The following is a 17,768-nucleotide window of genomic DNA, read 5'->3' as shown; positions in this document are numbered from 1 at the left end:
CAGCTCAGGTAGTTAACAAACGTTAAGATCTCACAGGGGGGAACCCTGCAGTTACCCTTCCCCAGTGCAGCGAAGTTAGAGGGCACGTGTGGCTTTCACAGACCAATACAGAGAACCAGGGAGTGAGGATGAAAAGGTCCTGAAAGCAAGGTTTTATAAAAAAGAAACGAGTCAGCAGCCCACAGCACTAGATGCCAAGGTAAGGGATGTGCTGACAGGAGAAGTGGCACCACCCGGTTTCCACGAGTTGGCCCCCGAGAACACTTGTGCTCCTCTCCACCCCAACACAGGCCTACCGTTTTCATCATGGTTGCAAATTCCCTCCGTGCAGGCGACATCTGAACCTTCTCGAGATCCTGTTTCGCTGCCCTCCATGCTGGATGAATAACCACAGTCACTGCCGTTACAGTGTGCCGATAACCCTGGAGAGGAGACGGAGAAGACCATTACCCTATTCAAGTGGCACAGGACGAGGGGGGATGCCCCTGGGCCCCAAGCACGGAGACGGAGCAGCCTGAGACAAGATGAAGCGTTTTAAACACCGTCTCTCTTGAAACAGCCAGTTTCAAGAATGCAAGAGAAAGATGCACCCATCTACTTCACAGCCACCGATGTTCCAGGGGAGAAGCACAGGACCACACAATAACAAGGTGACTGACGGGGTGCCAAGAGTGCTGAAAACAGAGACAACCACAGCAGGCGTTTCTGAACATCAGAGAACAGGAAGAAGCAGACACTTCGCAGGTAAGCATCACTTTTAAATGGACAAAATAAGGGTACACCCCTTTTGTTCACTGGAATAGCCTACGTAAGCTCATTACCTCTCCAGAACAACGATGATAATAACATCTGATTTATATACCGCCCTTCAGGATGACTTAACACCCACTCAGAGCGGTTTACAAAGGATGCCATTATTATCCCCACAACAAAACACCCTGTGAGGTGGGTGGGGCTGAGAGAACTAGAAGCTCTGACTGACCCAAGGTCACCCAGCTGGCATCAACTGAGGGAGTGGGGAATCAAACCCGGCTCTCCAGATTAGAGCCCCGCGCTCTTAACCACTACACCAAACTGGCTCTCCAGTTTGAAATGCTACGCATCAGTTAAATGGGGAAGGGGGGGCCTGAGATGAAAACTGACCTGCACAAGCATGTAACAGCTTAGAGTACCCAAGAGTGGGTGGTGTGCATCTCCTCCCCCCTGCCCAGTGAGACACATCCTAGTCCCCAGGCTGTATCAAGGCTTCCTGCTCCCTTAGCCTCAAGCTTCAGCCACTAGTTTTAAATTTAGTTTCCCACTCACCTAGCCCTATTCATCTTGCCCCAGCTGTCTACCAATATTGCATTCTAGGGGAAGGAGCAAGTGTGCCCCATGGTTTATTCTTCATGACTCTACCATAGCCCCTGGAGTACCCCTGCTAGCGAGAAAACAAGAGAAAGGCTGAGGTTGAAAGGCTTGCTGTGGAATTTTAAGGTTGTCAAGAGTAAGTACTGGAGTGGCATACAGCTATTTTCACAATGCTCCATTGTTAAAAAAAGACAAATGTTTTCCTAAAGAATGGAAGTACTTGGATGCTCTAAAAGAATGGTGAATCCAATGTAAGAATCTCCATGCACGGTGAGCTGGCCCACAGAGAACATTAAGTGTTGGAAGAAACCTTGGAGGTTACCAAACCCAACCCCTGCTCAGTGTGGGAATGCAAAACTACAGGGTCCCCAAAAGACAGCCGTCTAGCCCCTGCCTATGGCCCTCCAAGGAGAGTCTACCACCTGCCAAGTCAGTCCGTTTCACCAATGAACAGTTCCTGCCATTAGGAAGGTTCTCCTCATAGCGGAAATCTAGTTTGTTGTAGCTTCCACCAGCTTGATCTAGTCTTGCTCTCTGAAGCAGGGAGAGACGAAACCCTCTCCATCTTCCGTGTGACAATCCTCCAGTTCTCTGAAGGCAGCAATCTCTTCTTGGATGCTGCACCAAACATACCTGAGGAAGTGAGCTGTGACTGTCGAAATCTCGTGCTGAAATAAATGTTCGTCTTTAAGGTGCCCCGGGCCTCGTTTTCCCCAATGCCAACCAGAAGTTCCCAGGAGTGAGCGGAGACTGACCTGTCTTTGTTTTCGGCAAACCCAGTAAAGTGCCACCAGCGGGGCAGGTGCAGGAAGTGCTTTCATTGGGGACCAGGACTTGGACGCAGCTGCCGCCGCCGCTGTCTTCTGTGCTGCCGCACGCTTTGCAGCTGCTTTCCAAAAAGTTTTCCTTCAGGGAGAGCAGCAAGAGAGAAGATTCAAGGGGGATCCAAAGAGAGGGCACCACATGCACACTCTGAAACCTATGGGGTTAATCACAGGACTCCTTGATTGAGGCAGGAGCATCAGTTTGATACATGGGGCCTCTCCAAGGTCTTCTCCAGATGTAAGAGATGACGCCCTGCCAACTAGCTGAGAAGCTTTTGCAATGAAATCCAGACACCTCTAACTCTCCTGTTTATCTTAACCAGTACTGTTAAATGCAGAGGCAGGAACTGGGCATTGACTTGTGATCCCCAATATGGTGCCCATGGATGCCACGGTACACACTGATGCATTTCCAGGTGCCCACTTCCTTATTCCCCAAAGCAAAGAGCTAGTTCTGGCTTTTCCCCAACTCCTTGGAAGAGGTGGTGCTTCAGAAGAGCCCTGAAGGCACCACCTTTGGATCTGCAGGAGGAAGCACTCATTCAGAAATAGCTGCCCCAGCATAGGAGGATGCTTGGCTTGCGAACCAGTAAACCTTTTTGTGACTACCTCCCCTGGCTGCCCTTTTGTGCTGGCACCCACTACTCCTTGTAAAAACTGCAAAAGTGCCCAGAGACTCATTAAGACTGGGGGTTCCTGCCTTATAGTGTACAGACCACCACAGCCACCTGGAAAACTGCAGCCATGTCTGCACAGGAGACTTTCCCGGCAGTTTCCACTCTAAGAGTCCGAACTACCTCATCTTAAATCCTCCATGCCTAAGAGGACGTCTCCTCTTGATACAAGCCCTCAACTCAGATCAAGTCAGCAGAAGCCACATCCCATTTGGTCCTTGTCAGGAGTGGGGCATTTCTACCCTGGCGCCTCCTCTCAGGAGCTCATGGTCCTCTCCCATCTTTATTCTCACTCACTCACTCACTCACTCACTCACTCACTCACTCACTCACTCACTCACTCACTCACTCACAGTCTGAGACAAAGTAGCCCACGGCCAGCCACTTCATGACTGGGGTCTCTGAAGCCTCGTGTCCCCCGGTGTAGCCTAACATTCTAACCTCCACACCACACTGGCTCTCAAGTGCACACACAATCCCCACAACAGGCAACCTAGCATGCTCCCCAAATACAGTTAACAGTACTGTTTGTTGCTGCACTGTACTTTGGACCAATAGCCTTGTGCTTGCTCTCAGGCCTGAGCTTCAGCATACGGGCTCCCATCCTGCCCAGATGGTTTGATTCCACAGCATCTCATCTCCAAAGGGACATCCAATTCCACATTCTTTCGCGGAACTACATTTTCCTCCCTGAAGATAACCGGTTTGGCTCAGACGTTCGTAATAATGTCAACTGCTGGGGAAGGGGACGCAGGTTCCTAAGCTGTACCTTTCATGAGCCTCCCCAAGCCAAGAGCGAATAAAACAGTCCTTGGGCCACAAAACTGGAGGTGTTTGATGATCCCAGGCCAAGAAGGCACCGGAGGACAGAGAGAACCTTTCCAGGGGAGTTGCTGAGCTCCGAAACAAGAATCCTGAAACCCATCAATTTGTGGCATTTACTTCATGCAATGAACGCCATGAGTGAATACAGTGACTGTCACTGGCTTGACACGCTTTTTAAAAAGGATTAGACAAGTCCACAGAAGATGTATCTAATGGCCACTAGGCAGGCGTCATAACAGATCTGCACGTTCTGACTCAGCAGCTTCTTATACTCAGAAGAGACACTCCATTATAGATTATCAAAAGCGGCACAGTTCAAGCGAACTGTCGTGTGACATTCCAACAAGAACGTGGCTTACCTTTTCTTGACTGATCTCCTTCTCCTCAGGGGCCTGCAAGGGAGCTGGGATCTCGCAGGCACACTTGTTTTTCCTTCTGTTCTTGCGCTTCTGGCGCTTCTTCTCCTGCTTGAGCTCTCGCACCCTTTCTTCTTCAGAGAACTCTTCAAAGAGCTGCTCCAGCCGGCTAATGCCCTGCACTTCCTCCACAGCCATCTGCTCAAAGACAAAACACCCAAGTGGGTCAGGTCAAAGATGCAGGTCCCACACCCTCATGCTTCATCCCGCAAAGGAGAAAACAAGTAGGATAAGCTGCACAGCTACATCTTCCCACCCTGCCAGCATCTCTGGGCTTACACACACACACACACACTTTTTGCTTCGGTTACATTCTAAAAGTGTGTATTCCATTACCATTAAGACTACAGTTTTCTCAACTGCATTCTCAGGAACCCATGGGTAAGGGGCTCCTTGTACATAATGATCAGCAATTTCACAAAAGCTTCCCCTCTACAACCACTACAACAGGCAGGAGCAGGAAGTGCTGCGCGTGTTCTAGGATGGCTCATGTGCCCAATACATTTTTTTCCTGTATGAGCACACATGACTTGCCCAAGGCCACCTAGAGAGCTCCATGGCAAAAAGGGGATTTGAACCCATATCCTAATAGTACTGTAGCCACCACACCACCCCCTGCAAAATATCAGTATGTGAATTTTGCTAATCCATTGCAATTTTTGACAAACTTTGTAACTTGTGATGACATAGTGAAAAGGATGAGTACATCAAATCAAAACAGATCTTTTAAATAAAGAAACATGGAGAAATTAACAGACCTGCCCAAGCACCCTGTGAACTGCGCATGCACCTCAGACACACAGGGTTCCTGCAGCTGATAAGTTAGACTACGGAAAAGTCTGAAAGCAACTGTACAAAAGGAACTTGGAGGATTGGAGAGAAAGACTGTTAAGAGTACCTTCAACACACTAGCATTATACCTACAGTTACTAATTCGGTGTGTGTTTGCACTAGGCAAATACTGCATGTTTTATGGGCTGCATTGATACATGATGCAATGCTGGGGGTGGGGTGCACGGCATAAGGGAGAGGAAAGACGTTTAAGCTCAGCCCAAGGGGCATTCATCTTACATTATATATGAACTGCACTTTGTCGCTCGAGGGTTCGCTATGCTCAACCTCTTGCCAAACCTTGGCAGCTGGGAGTTGCTAAGCTAAACAATGCCCCTTTACTATGAATGTTTATTTGAATATTTCTGGGATGGGGAAGGTTCTGCCACCTGTTTCAACACACCAGAATTGAAAAATATGCTAATTTGGATGCAGTTTTTAATATCATGGCAACCGATTCTCCAAGTGCTACGCATGAGACCAGATTCCAAAGACAGCCTTCACACTGGCCTGATTTGCAAGATGATTTGAACATGCACAAGTACAGTGTTGTCTCTTTTAAGGTAGGTTTCATTTCAACACAACCCTGTTAAGAGAGAACAGGCCAGGCTCTCACCCTCTCACCAAGCTGCTTCTCTCGACTGGCATAAACAGCACCACGACCCTAGAAGCATCTGCTTATTAGAGGAAAATTATTTAGATGCGAGACATGCTTCACAATACTTATTAAAAGCGCCTTCACTTCTTGTTGCTGACAATTTGTGAACAAAAGGAAATACAAAATCACAGGCGACCCAACCGAGAAACCCCACGATGGGCTCCCTGGTGGATGCTCCAAGTTTGAGAACAAGAACCTACTTGTACACTGCTAAACTGGGTTGCTCCCACTTCCTGTGAAAACTTGTTTTTTTTAAGTACTTTGCTAAATGGAGAAGCAGCGATTCCAGGAAAGGACACCCAACGTATTGCAATAGACACAGGAAAAAATAAACATGCCCACAAGATCTTTACACATCAAAAACACTCTTTGAGGCCCCCACCCCCCCCCCATTATACAAGGGTTCATTTTTGGAGGGTTTCTTCCTCTGTTCTTTTGCAGTACACGGGAGTGCTTTCCTCGAGATCCCTGAAACTCAGGGTCACAGACCTGCAAAACCAGAAGAATTGGGGGAGAATTCTGCTGTGTGCACAGCCTCCATACACATTAGCTACAAAAATCAGAGAGGCAGCCCAAAGCCACAACCCTTTTGGGACTGTCACAGACTGAGCTTCAACCTAAAAGCAATGAAGGGATAGGCGAGGGGAGACGGGGACTCACCTAAGCAATCCGCTCTATTCGGGGTTTTGCAGTCATGCCCACTTACCATCTTCCAAAAGCAGCAGCAAGCGCAAAATACCTTACCTCAAAGCTTTTTCGTAAAGCATCCACGCCGAGGTAGAAGAGCATCTGCCATGTTTGCTCCTCCGCCCGGAGCTTTTGCCAGATCCGGTGCAGTCTTTCATAAAGGTGAATGCCCAGGCAAGTGAGGACTTCTTCTTGGGCAATGTCTATGGTCTTGGCGTGCCTCTCTCTTCGCCTAGATACACAAAGCCAAAGCCAGTTGTTGCCCGGTGCAAAGGACAGTGTGGATGCTCCGCCCCAGAGCAGGCAGCCTTTCTACAACTCGAGCCTTCTTCAGGAGCAAGAATGGCACAGCTTGGAAGAGGGCCACACATCCCACTATTATTAAGCAAATGTGTTGCTCTCATTTGCACAACATGCTCTTACCATTAAAACTGGGGGAGGGGGAGAACCCGCCCTTGTTCACCTTTGTGACTAAGGAACAAATTCTGGTTAGTGTACCAGACATAAGCGGTGATTGCTGGTCTGAGGGTCAACCCCCAGTTCTCAATCTTTTGCTCCCTTCCAACCTCCTGACAGCCATTTTCACTATACTTCCATCTCTTTGGCTAGGCTGGTGTGTGTGTGCGCGCTATTCAAACTGCAGTTTGTGAATTCAGATGTCACCAAGAAACCACAATTAGTACAAATTATGATAAGACTTAACCAGGTTAAGACTTAACTTGAAATCTCGGTTTGTCAGATAGATAGTCGGGGGGGGGGGGGAGTGGAGCATATCATGGCCTTCAAAGCACATCTTACCGTGATGTCTGAATACAACCAAAGAGTTAAGAAATATGGGCTTTGTAAAGTTTGCTTCTAGTTCTAAAAATATTTGACACATTTTGACACTACATTTTCAAGTTCTTCTCTAGGATCATAAGCATCATTTGCTGATTAACAGAAGATAGTTTTCTCACTATGCTAACAAAAGCTGGCACCACTATATGTGCCCCCCCACTTTTTACATCGTCTAGGATTTAGAAATCTGCATAACTAATTTCACATGGTTAAGGGGAGTTACGTTTCTTCAAGAGCAGCCCCTCCCTTTCCTATATCAAATGGCAAACTGATTTTGAAGCATAAAGCACTTCCAGCAGCAGATGAATACCACATAGGATGAGCGAGAGACTCCCGTTCAAACGAGTAAGAGTCAGATATCGGACAGCCCTTGAACATGTTTGGACTCACTGTGGACATGGATCACGTGCTCTTAGCTTTCCATTCAGCCACGTCCACTACACTCAAGACTGCAATTTTAGTGTTTAAAACCTCCAACTTAAGCCATGCGTTTGACAAAGAAGAAGAAACAGAACCCAGGAACACATCGCCTTACCAGTGAGAGCACGGAGCTTGTGCAGCTTTCAGGTTAGAGGCAGCCTCTAAACCGCAGCTATTATACCACCACCAAGGCAAAAAAATTGCAAGCTGTCATCATGCCTTCCCCGGCTTTTGGCAAACTACGGTTTATACATGCTTAGTAAACTTACAAATATTTTGATGTTCAAATCTGAACATCCGAACACCACACCGGTATATGAATATTTCTTTCCAACCCCTTAATTCACAATATATCCAAGTGCAAAGCCACCCTACACTGCCCCAAACCCCTCCATCATTACTGGGAGGTGGATGCAAGTTTGTGAATTTGCAAGAAAGCTACTCTACTAGAACACAAACACCCCCCAAATATTATTATACCTTCCTACCCACCTACCCACCCTGGTCACAAGCAACCACGGAAGAAAATTAGACGGGGGAAACTGTGAAATGCAGAACCATATGAAATAATGCCTGTGACTTGTGTGGCATATTCATGATTTTAATCATATGTACGCATGTTAATCTGTGTACTTTTACGTAGCTTCATAACCCCTGCAAGTTTTGGCAGCTGGGGAGAAGAAGTACAGGACTGCCTCTTAGCTTGACTATTAGTGTAGTGGAAGAAATAGTAAATTTACTTCTCTTTAATTGCAAACAAGCGTGAATTTTAACCTTATAACCTTGTTTTGAGAAATTAATGAGAGTTATCAAGATGTAGCTTAGTCCACCTGCTGATTATCTTCATAATCCCTTAAGGGACCAATTGTTTTATTCAGAGGACAATCACATGTTAGGAACAGAAATAAATCTTTCTAACTCTGTCACCTTCTCTATAAAAAGTGTCAAATAAGGGGCTAACCAGGCTTTCTGTGGGGAGCCACTAGTCAAAGAACACCTTATCTAAGTACGCGAAGTCTGAGACATGTCAGGAGGCCTGATTTTTATTGCATGTGCACCTGTTTTAACTTATCAATTTCTTGCCTAATAAGAGCTTTGCTTTATTTTAAATACAATCTTAACTCAGAAGTTACCTGTCTATGTCACTGGTGAATGATCTACTGCCAGACCCCTATTTCACTGTGCACAAGAGTTGTCTCTCTCAGAGAATCTGTCTGGTACAGACCTAATAACTGGGGAATTTTGCAGCTGTGTAAGCTAATGAGAAGAACTCCCCCAGAGATGAGCAGTACAGATCCATAGATGGGCTGCAAATTTGATAGTTCATCACAACTGGGCAGGGCTTTTTGAAAAAGGGGGAGGGAGAAGCCAGGGTAGCTACTCCAGGAAAAAGATAAATGGCCTGCTGGTGTGTTACTCCCAACATGGCTAGCAGTGTCACAGTGATTTAAGCAAAAACAGGAGCACTGATTCAGGTTCATATTACCTACTGGCCCTTTTCTAAAACAAAGAGTATCAGGTGCACCCTTAAGGCCTGAATCATCTATCAAAAAATGTAATTCAGTAATCAATTTCCCCAATATGCCAAAGAGGTGGCATCCCACAGGAAGCAGCCAATGGCACAGGTGCCACTTAGGTTTGGTCCACTACTCAAAATGGAGGCAGAGAGCAGACTACAGGTGGCAACGCAAGTCATTTCAGGTCAGAATACTGATTTTATGGGTTCAACAGAACTTGCAAATGTTTCTCATTTCAGAGGCCCTTTTCTTGAGACTGCTGGCCCTGCAGCGTTCAAAAGTTATGTAGCAGGGCTGAATATGACATTCTAAAGTTATTTGCATGTGTTGTGTTTAGTATCCGGTACAGGGTGCTAGCCTTGGAATATCTTTTCATCTATTTTTATTCCACCCTTCTTCCAAAGAGCTTAGGACAGCATGCATTTGATCAGCACAAGAGTTCCATGAGACAGATTAGACCAAAGGCAAGTGACTGGCTCAAGATCACCCAGTGGGCTGTACAACAGGCTGGAGATTCAAACCTGGCTCTCCCCGGCTCTAAGAAGAAACTCGATGCACTACTCTACAACGGCTCTCCACTGCACCAGTCTCTAAGCAACCCTCCTAATAAATTCCTCCGGTATTACCTGCAAGCCATAAATGCCATTCAAGCCATGAGATGTACAAGACTCGGAAGCACATCTGGCACCAAGGCGTGCACATCCCCACCCTGGAGGCAGGGGATTTAATGATGCAGTTGCAAGGTTTGGATAGATACACATGTATATACATCGCAGTCGAAATATACATTCAGTAATTCAAGAAAGAAAGCAAAGCGCTAGACAGCCCATTCTAGCCAATTACATACTCATACCCTCCTGCAAACTCGGGTTCAGCCCGGCCAAGGAGGTGCGCAATGAAGTCCGTCTCGCAGCAGACGTGGATGTGGCGCTCATGGGGGCAGCAACGAAGCCCTTCATACAGCGCAGCGCAGTAGCCCTTCTCTTTGCTGCAGTCCAGCTCACCAATCAGAATAGTGTATGCCCGCAGCACTTTGTTTTTGCAGTCGGTGCAAAACCTGTTTTAAAAAGTGACCAAGAGAACAGAAATTGGGTAGGGCTGTAATCAAAGAGCAGAAGATATGCTGATCTCCAGCACGGAGGCAAGAACAGAGCGACAACCCAACCCAGAAGTCCCCTGGAGCCAGGAGACAATCGCACTAAAGTACTACTAACCAAGAAGAGCTCATCAAATGCGTTAAAATCATTTTAAAAAGTGAAAGCCTTAACCAATTTGTTTTTTACAGTTTAAAACATAAACCACACTTCGTACATGCAAGTTTAATTTACAAAGACTGCAATTCCCAAGACTGCATTAGTTCTAAAGAGCAATAGCAAAAAATTTTAGCTTGCTCATGGTGAAGCACTTAAGTAGTAATTAGACATTTTTTTATTTGTGTTTGTCAGGGTACAGGATTTTTAGCAACAGTCAATGGATCTAAGTAATCACTTATCAGCATAAAGAACTCTGCTCAAGCTTAGGAAACATCGAAACAACAACTCATACCCTCCTGCAAACTTTTAGTTCACATCGCATTTAATAGTAAGTAGTCTTAAGATACCCCCTGGCACACCCTGCTAACAAACTTCTCAAGTTTTGCCAGACACTCACATACATATCCCAGTGATAAAGGAGTGCACATTTTAAAACCAGCTCCTCTGACTGCAACGCTGCACAGCACATGGTGCAACAAAGCAGCATTCTAGATGCGCCACCACCACTATATCAAGAGGCTCCCACCAGCCCCTTCAGACACTTTTGCAGCAGCTGCAGTTAAATGGACTCAAAAAACTTCAAAGCTGGCCCAAGCAGCTTCTAAAGTCTTAATGGACTCCTTTGAGTTGCTCTATTTCCTTGAACAAAGATACACTGGAGTCTCACAGCAGAGGCACACAGGCTCTCCAAGGGCACAAGAGCTGATGTCAGAATTTAAAAAACCCTTAACCATTAAGATACCACAATTCATTTTTTTCTGCAATAAACTAGCACAGCTATCCCTCTAGAGTTACTTCCCAAACAGAGACTCAAGCAACAGGAGGGAAAGAGGTGCTGTACAGCTTATTCTCTTACCTGTGTTTCCGGAGATACGTCTCCAAGGTTTCTAAAAGACAGCTAGAATCAATTAAAACTACTTCGTCCCTGCACTCCTGGGACATCAGCTCCCACACATCCATCCAGCATCCCCTACGGAAGAAAGAAAAACAGAAGAGACAGCGCATGGGAAAAGGTATCGCTCATGCCTTGGAACGTATTAAAAAGTTTGGAAGTACAAGAAGGGACCACGCAACACCCCAAATAGTTGAGATTCCATTTACCTGGCTGTTGCCTGGAAAGGTCCATAGCAGAAAGTGATCCTACACCTGCTCTCCTTCCTGTCGTCTTCACTACTCCTCTTATCTGCACCTAACTTCTCTGTACTCGGGGTGCTACCGTTCCCTTCTCTGGAGCACAGCGTTAAAACAAGAATTTAATGGCTATCACATACGTGCAGCACTTGCCCTAAACCTTTAACACAACTAAAAACAAAGTGGAGGAGACACAGGGTGAACCAGCCAGACAAAGAACTGGAGGCAGCAAGACATCCACTCCCCATAACATCTTTCATTTAGTGAGAATAGCGATACTTGTATGGATGGACTTTTGAGCAACAAATACGCCCCTGTGAGAATGGGGGTCTTGAGAGCACTGGCTGTGTGCAGCTTATTACTGGAGGAATATATGTTTTGTTAATGTGGCTGTAATGTATATTATAGAACAACTTTACTGCATTTTTTTTCTAGTTGGAAAACAACATTGAACTTTTTGTCACTACAGTTATTAGCTACCAGGTGCCTTTTGGAGGGCGAGGTTCTTGTTGCTTCACATTTCCCTGGACGTTGGCTTACCCCAGCTCCTATGGAGATTAGAATATCTCCAACCCCCACACCAAGCAGTTTACTCCCTGATACACTTCTAGAAAACTCGAGGGGATTAAGGAAATGGATACAGGCCATGAAGGGAGGTAAGAATAAGTTTCAGTCAATTATGCAGGGAAGGAGAAGTGCACCATTTTCCTTTCCATAAGCTAGGATGTGAATTGTCTGAAATGTAATAATCATCAACTCTCTTGTTATCAAGGTAACCAACTTTGGCTTGACTGTACGGCACAAGGCAGGTGGCAGTCAGCTCAAGGTATCTTTTGACAGACTGGTTTTGACATTTATTATCAGAAAGCCTCACTGCTCCTAGCCATGAGGGGGAAAGTACCACCCTGGGAGCTCAGTGAGCAGACAACGTGTATGGCAGAAAGTTTCATGTAAGCTGGCAAGAGAACTCTACATATTACACAAGCCAGGGATGGACTGGCAAAGGTCAGTCATGGAAGCTTCTTTCGCCCTTGACCTCCCATGATACACTAGTAGGTACATACACTACCACAGACTCCCCGAGACTTAACCCAAGAAACACACTGTAACTGGAAATTGTGGAAGATCACACCTCTGGGCTGGATCCTCCCAAATTTTCATGATTTCCCAGCCAGGAGATAGAAATAAAATTTTAAAAGTTTCAAAACAGACGGGGAAACAGAAAGATGCCTGACTTCAGCTCAAGTTATCTGGCCTCCTACTGAACAGGTTACAGGCTGACCGTGCCACAAGTGGAACAGAAACCAACAAAATACCAATGAAGAACAATCACTTCTTGCTACACAAGCTAGCAAGGAGCCCTAAAGCTCAGGGGAACTGAAACCTCGCATGAAACACCAGTCCAGTAGCTCCAAAAGCAAGCAACACATGATCTTCCCCTGACATGTGCTCCACCAAGGCTAGAACTAAGCCTTCAGAGAAACCTGGAAAGGGCATATGAAAGGAGTCTAAGTGGGCCCCTACCCGGTCAGAGATAGACCTGCTTGACTCTAGAGGACATCCAACTAGGGGTGGGCACTAGCAAAATTATCGTTTTAATTCTGCATCAAGAAGGGCACAACTATCATTTTACTTAAATATTTAGAGCATCGTTCCAGAAGTATCAGAACAATACTCCCGGTATTTAAACTAAACCTATAATAATCCAACACAGAATTAAAATGGGGGAAGGAAAGGAAGGGAAAGCTCCCCTGTGCATCTAACATTTAAAGGGCCATTGCTTACAAAAGGGGTAGGCCTGGCCTCCCCATTGAAAGTAATGGCCCTTTAAACATTTAAAGAGCAGAGGCACCAAGAACCAGTTGGGGACCAGCTGGCCAACCCACTCTGTCCTCCCCAACAGGATTCCTAATTCTTTATTCCCAATGTTATTGGGAGTGGGAATACTGGAATTGGGAAATTTATCAGGTCAGCAATATCTGACTGCACACCCCTACATCCAAAAGAGCTGCCCCAGGCCATTTTGCAAGCCAGTCCAGGCTTCAAATCTTGCTGCAAGCTCAAAAGTGCGTCAAAGGAAGACTATTCTATGGATTTCAGTGGAATTACTATCAAGTAAGCAAGTATCAGCCACGAAATCATTTCTTGAAAGGCAAATTTCTCTTCTAGACTGGATTACAGTGCACTAAACTGTGCCAAGCAGTAACTCCTGAAATAAGAACCAGCTAGAGAAACAAACTCAGGCAAACTTACAGGTAGCATGGGTCAAAAAGTAGTTCCCCACGGCTGTTTCAGGATGGGGAAATAACACCGCATTAGGAGAAGCTTGCGCCACCCCTCCCTGCAATGGTGATCTGAACTGGACTCCTACAAACCTCGCAATTCAGTTTCAACACGGAACTCTCAAGCGTCTGTCTGTTCAGCAAGACACAGAACAGATCCGTAAACAGCGTTACACATCATCTGGCCAACTGAAACTTCTGCAGCCCACTCCACTGGTCTCAAACGCAGCAACTAATAGCAAGAATGTTCAAGGCTGGTGGCAAAGGGGACAACCTGAGGCCATGCCATCACCAAGAGATTGGGCGACTCAAGCCGCCAGCTTTCCCTGAGCTCACACTTTGCTAAGTGGACCTCATTGAACTCATTCTGCTTTCCAAGATACACAATAGGAAGAGTCCATTCACAAGGAGAGGGCTGGAGAACATATATTTAGGCATCCCTAAAGCAGCATTTTGCCTGGGCTTGGGACCTCTCTTCTACCCCTCTATTTCCCTGCCCTCCTTTCCAGAAACTGGCAGGTTAAGCTGTGGGAAGATCCTACGTGCACTATGGAATTGCTTTCAGCACTTAAAAAGCACTTTAAAAAAAAATAGGCTACTCAGCTCAGCAAACTTACCCCAAAGGCTTGGGTTTGTGTGTGTCCAGGGAGTGCAACTGACATCTCTTGTTCTTCTTACTTTTTGGAATTGCATCTATCATTTCATTTAATTTGGACCTTTAGGGAAAAGAAGAGTTGCAGAAGCTAGTTCAGGTTGCTACTTGGCAGACTTTTTTGGTGAGGGTGCACAGCAAAAGGAAGCATCAATCTGGTTTCTGTAAACATTGACCAATTCTGTAAGCTCTCCCTTCTTCCTGCACCTTACTTCCTATTTTTTAATTATTTCATTCTTCCTTAATGAAAAGATAGTTTAAAAGTTATTGGGAAAAGCCTCTGTGAGGCCAACAAAGTGAACCTCTAGATCAGAATTCTAAAGTACATTTTAGCAAGTTACTCCACGAGAAGTTTCAACCTACTAAGTACCAGGAGAACTGCTTCCCATGCAAATGACCAAGGACAACTTCTCAGGGCTGACCATGAGGGACAGGAAATGATGCAAGCTTACTTTCTCCCTAGCAGAGATAACACATGCCACATCAGGAGAAAGCAAGCTAAGTCCCTATGTTTTTTTTATTTCAGCTAGGGGAGTCCTAAATTTCAACCCATGTGAGACCACACTCGGAAGCTCGGCTAGCAGGTGCAGCTTCATTCACACCCACCGTCTCCTTTTCTCACAAATGCTTGCTAACCTGCAGAACTTGTGACTCACCCAGATGAACAGAGCTTACCAGCAATGCATGTTGGTGCAGCTGCAACCTGATGAGTCTCCTGGCTTTTTTGGTATTTCCAGGAGCAGGCTACAAAGTCCCTCAGCAGGCCACAGTATACAGCTGGTGAGCTCGATCCAGACTGACGAGTGACAGATTATACACGGAGACTGGCAGTTCTAGACTGCAGATCAGGCTCTGGCTTTCCTGTCCTGCCCCAATGGCCCTGATTTCCAGCCACGCTTACCCATGCACGTAGAAAAGCGTGTAAAGCTTCTTTGCATCCATCATACAGCTGCGAGTGACAGACAGGACTCCCTTGGGCCCAACTGTGAGGGGCTCGAGGGCTGGATTCCCTGACTCCACCAGCTGAGAGAACAGGCGCTCCACGCTACGGCGACAGCCAACACATGGGACAAGCTGAGAAAGTGCACTCAAGACTTCACGCGACGTCACCATCATGGCAAGATTCATATCCTGCTGTTTGAGCAGGCTGTGCTGCTTCAGCATGCTATGCCGCTGGAGAGGAAGGAGGGGGAGAGAAAGCAAGTTAAGGGGTTTCTGAAAACAGAATGACTGAATACAGAATTCGATACATTTAAAAAAAACATTTTCCTCTTGAAAATAAGAGCTCAAAAAGGAAACTGTTTCTAGAGGTTCTACAAGGTGCACCCCTCACAAGCCTCTCAAATAAAACTGTCCTTGGGCCACAAAATTAGGGCTGTGCTACCAGAGGCCAAGAAGCCCCCAAAGAAAAAGAAAAACCACTGAGAGAGGGACTGGGTTTGAGAGGTCAAGTACTGAAGCCCTTCGACTTACTGTGCTCAGTAGCTTATGGAACTTGCTGCCACAAGATAAATATGGTGATTGCCATGAGTCTATGAGGGCTTTTTATTAAAAGGATTGACAAATCCGTGAAGGAAACATCTATCGAGCAACTGCTAACCAACCAGAATAGGAACGTTCAGGCTCCATTTCTAGAGGCACAGTCTTTGACCATCAGGAACTACAAGCAAACAACAGAGGAAGGCTGGAGCTTTAAAAATGCCCCAATTGTCATCGTCACTTACATCTACTTTATAGGATGGCCAGCTCGGCCACATTGATCCATGCTTCTGTACCCTAGAGGTGGAATACTGCAATGTTCTCTGTATGGGACTTCCCTTAAAGAAAATGCAGAAGCTTCAACTGATCCAAAATGCTGCAGCCGCCCACCCCCTGCTTTCAACTGGAACTGGCCAATTTGAACATTTATCTATTTTATATATACTGGCTTCCTATTTGTTTCTGAGCTCAACTTCAAGTGCTGTCTCTAATCTAAAAAGCTCTTTGTGATCTAGGACCCACATATCCGAAGGACCTTCTCTCGCACTCTGTAGTTATGGGCTCCCTTCTGATATGGATGCAGAAACTGTGGTGGCCCTTTCCAAGGCTTTATCCTAGGCTAGCCCTACTGGCGTGGAATGAACTGCCTCTAGATATGGAGTTCACCCACTGTAGTAATTTTTAGGAATGTTTCTAACTCTCTTGCTATTTTAAAGAACTTACTTTTAACTGATAGGTAAGATTTCAGGGGTCTCCAGTGCTGTTTTTTTGGTTTATTGGTTTTGATTTCTGTGGTTTTTAAACTGATTGTATCATGAATAAATTTTAGCTACACCACCTTGAAAGGTAGTTTTATACACACTTTAAGTTTTTTAAAATGTGGAACTACCAGAGGCATCTGGTTGGCAGGGGATGAAAACAGAAGGCCAGGCTATATGGGTTTTTATTCTGACTAGACAGGGCACTTATTAGATCCAATAATAAAACTGAGGAGCATTTTATCTCGGTTGGTCTTTGGTAGCAGCTGTCTAAACAAAAAGATGTCCCTGCGTTTTAAAACAAAAATACATCTCTTCCTTGTCATTTGTTGTCTATTGATCCTGGCTTATTTTCTTACCTGCAGATGCTTTTATGGATTTGGTTTAGATACTTGATTGGTTTATGCTACTGATTTAACACATACACTGGGACAGTAGAAAAGAGCAAGAGTCCAGTAGCACCCATAAGACTAACAAAATTTGTGGTAGGGGATGAGCTTTCGTGAGCCACAGCTCACTTTTTCAGAACACTGAGACAGTTTGACTGCAACATTTTATTGAATCGTTTCAATGGCTGTATTTACACATCTTTTTTATTTAAGTTTTCTTTCTGTAGTCTCTGCTAGCATATCTGGAGAGGCAAGGAGATAAAACACACCTGAATGAACTGTTTTAATTGTGCTCCATTATTCTGATGTCCATCAAGGTTTAGCACATTATCAGGAAACTCCATCACCATCTGCACAAAAACAGAAAAGCAAGACTTTCAACCAAAACAGCCCCCACAGCCTGATGTTAAGCCCTCATACCTGAACTCTAAGGTTTGCTAACAATGAGTCAGCATACTACAGAAGCAAGCCACTCTGCGCAACATGCTATGCAATCGGCTGGGACCCACCGTAGTCACAGAACTGGATACTATCAAGCGTCATGTAGCCCGAGGATGGCCAAAGAAGACCAGTCACATGCAGCTAAGGGGACATTGTAAGAGGCCAAAGCACCAACTCACTTCACTGATTGGTACAGCCAAGATCGTGCTACAGCCTTCAAGTACGTTCTGTGGACACTTCAGAAGGTACAGTGCAACACAGTTTAACAGTGATGGGTAGTAAAACTTCCTTGAGGAACACCATCCCCTAATCTTGTCATTCAGCACCAGTTTAAAAATTTCAAG

General features: G+C 45.6%; 1 protein-coding gene across 3 annotated transcripts in view; it reads right to left on the bottom strand.

The window, feature by feature from the left end:
- GGNBP2 (gametogenetin binding protein 2) overlaps window positions 1-17,768 on the bottom strand; it is a 31,665-nt gene that overhangs the window by 4,788 nt on the left and 9,109 nt on the right. For 2 of the 3 annotated variants that reach the window (XM_055001315.1, XM_055001316.1), the window contains exons 3-11: window positions 17,253-17,333; window positions 15,259-15,530; window positions 14,323-14,421; window positions 11,149-11,262; window positions 9,887-10,096; window positions 6,323-6,497; window positions 4,033-4,227; window positions 2,106-2,256; window positions 297-422 (exon numbers count right to left, since the gene is read on the bottom strand). In XM_055001315.1, the coding sequence (XP_054857290.1) occupies window positions 297-422; window positions 2,106-2,256; window positions 4,033-4,227; window positions 6,323-6,497; window positions 9,887-10,096; window positions 11,149-11,262; window positions 14,323-14,421; window positions 15,259-15,530; window positions 17,253-17,333 (1,423 nt within the window). The remainder of the gene's footprint in view (window positions 1-296; window positions 423-2,105; window positions 2,257-4,032; window positions 4,228-6,322; window positions 6,498-9,886; window positions 10,097-11,148; window positions 11,263-14,322; window positions 14,422-15,258; window positions 15,531-17,252; window positions 17,334-17,768) is intronic. The other variant, XM_055001317.1, reaches the window with a different exon arrangement.

This window comes from Eublepharis macularius, chromosome 17 (assembly GCF_028583425.1).
Source record: "Eublepharis macularius isolate TG4126 chromosome 17, MPM_Emac_v1.0, whole genome shotgun sequence".
In the NCBI taxonomy this organism is placed as follows: Eukaryota; Metazoa; Chordata; class Lepidosauria; order Squamata; family Eublepharidae; genus Eublepharis; species Eublepharis macularius.
The sequence above is the reverse complement of the archived record's forward strand: the minus strand, read 5'-3'. Positions and strand labels throughout refer to the sequence as shown.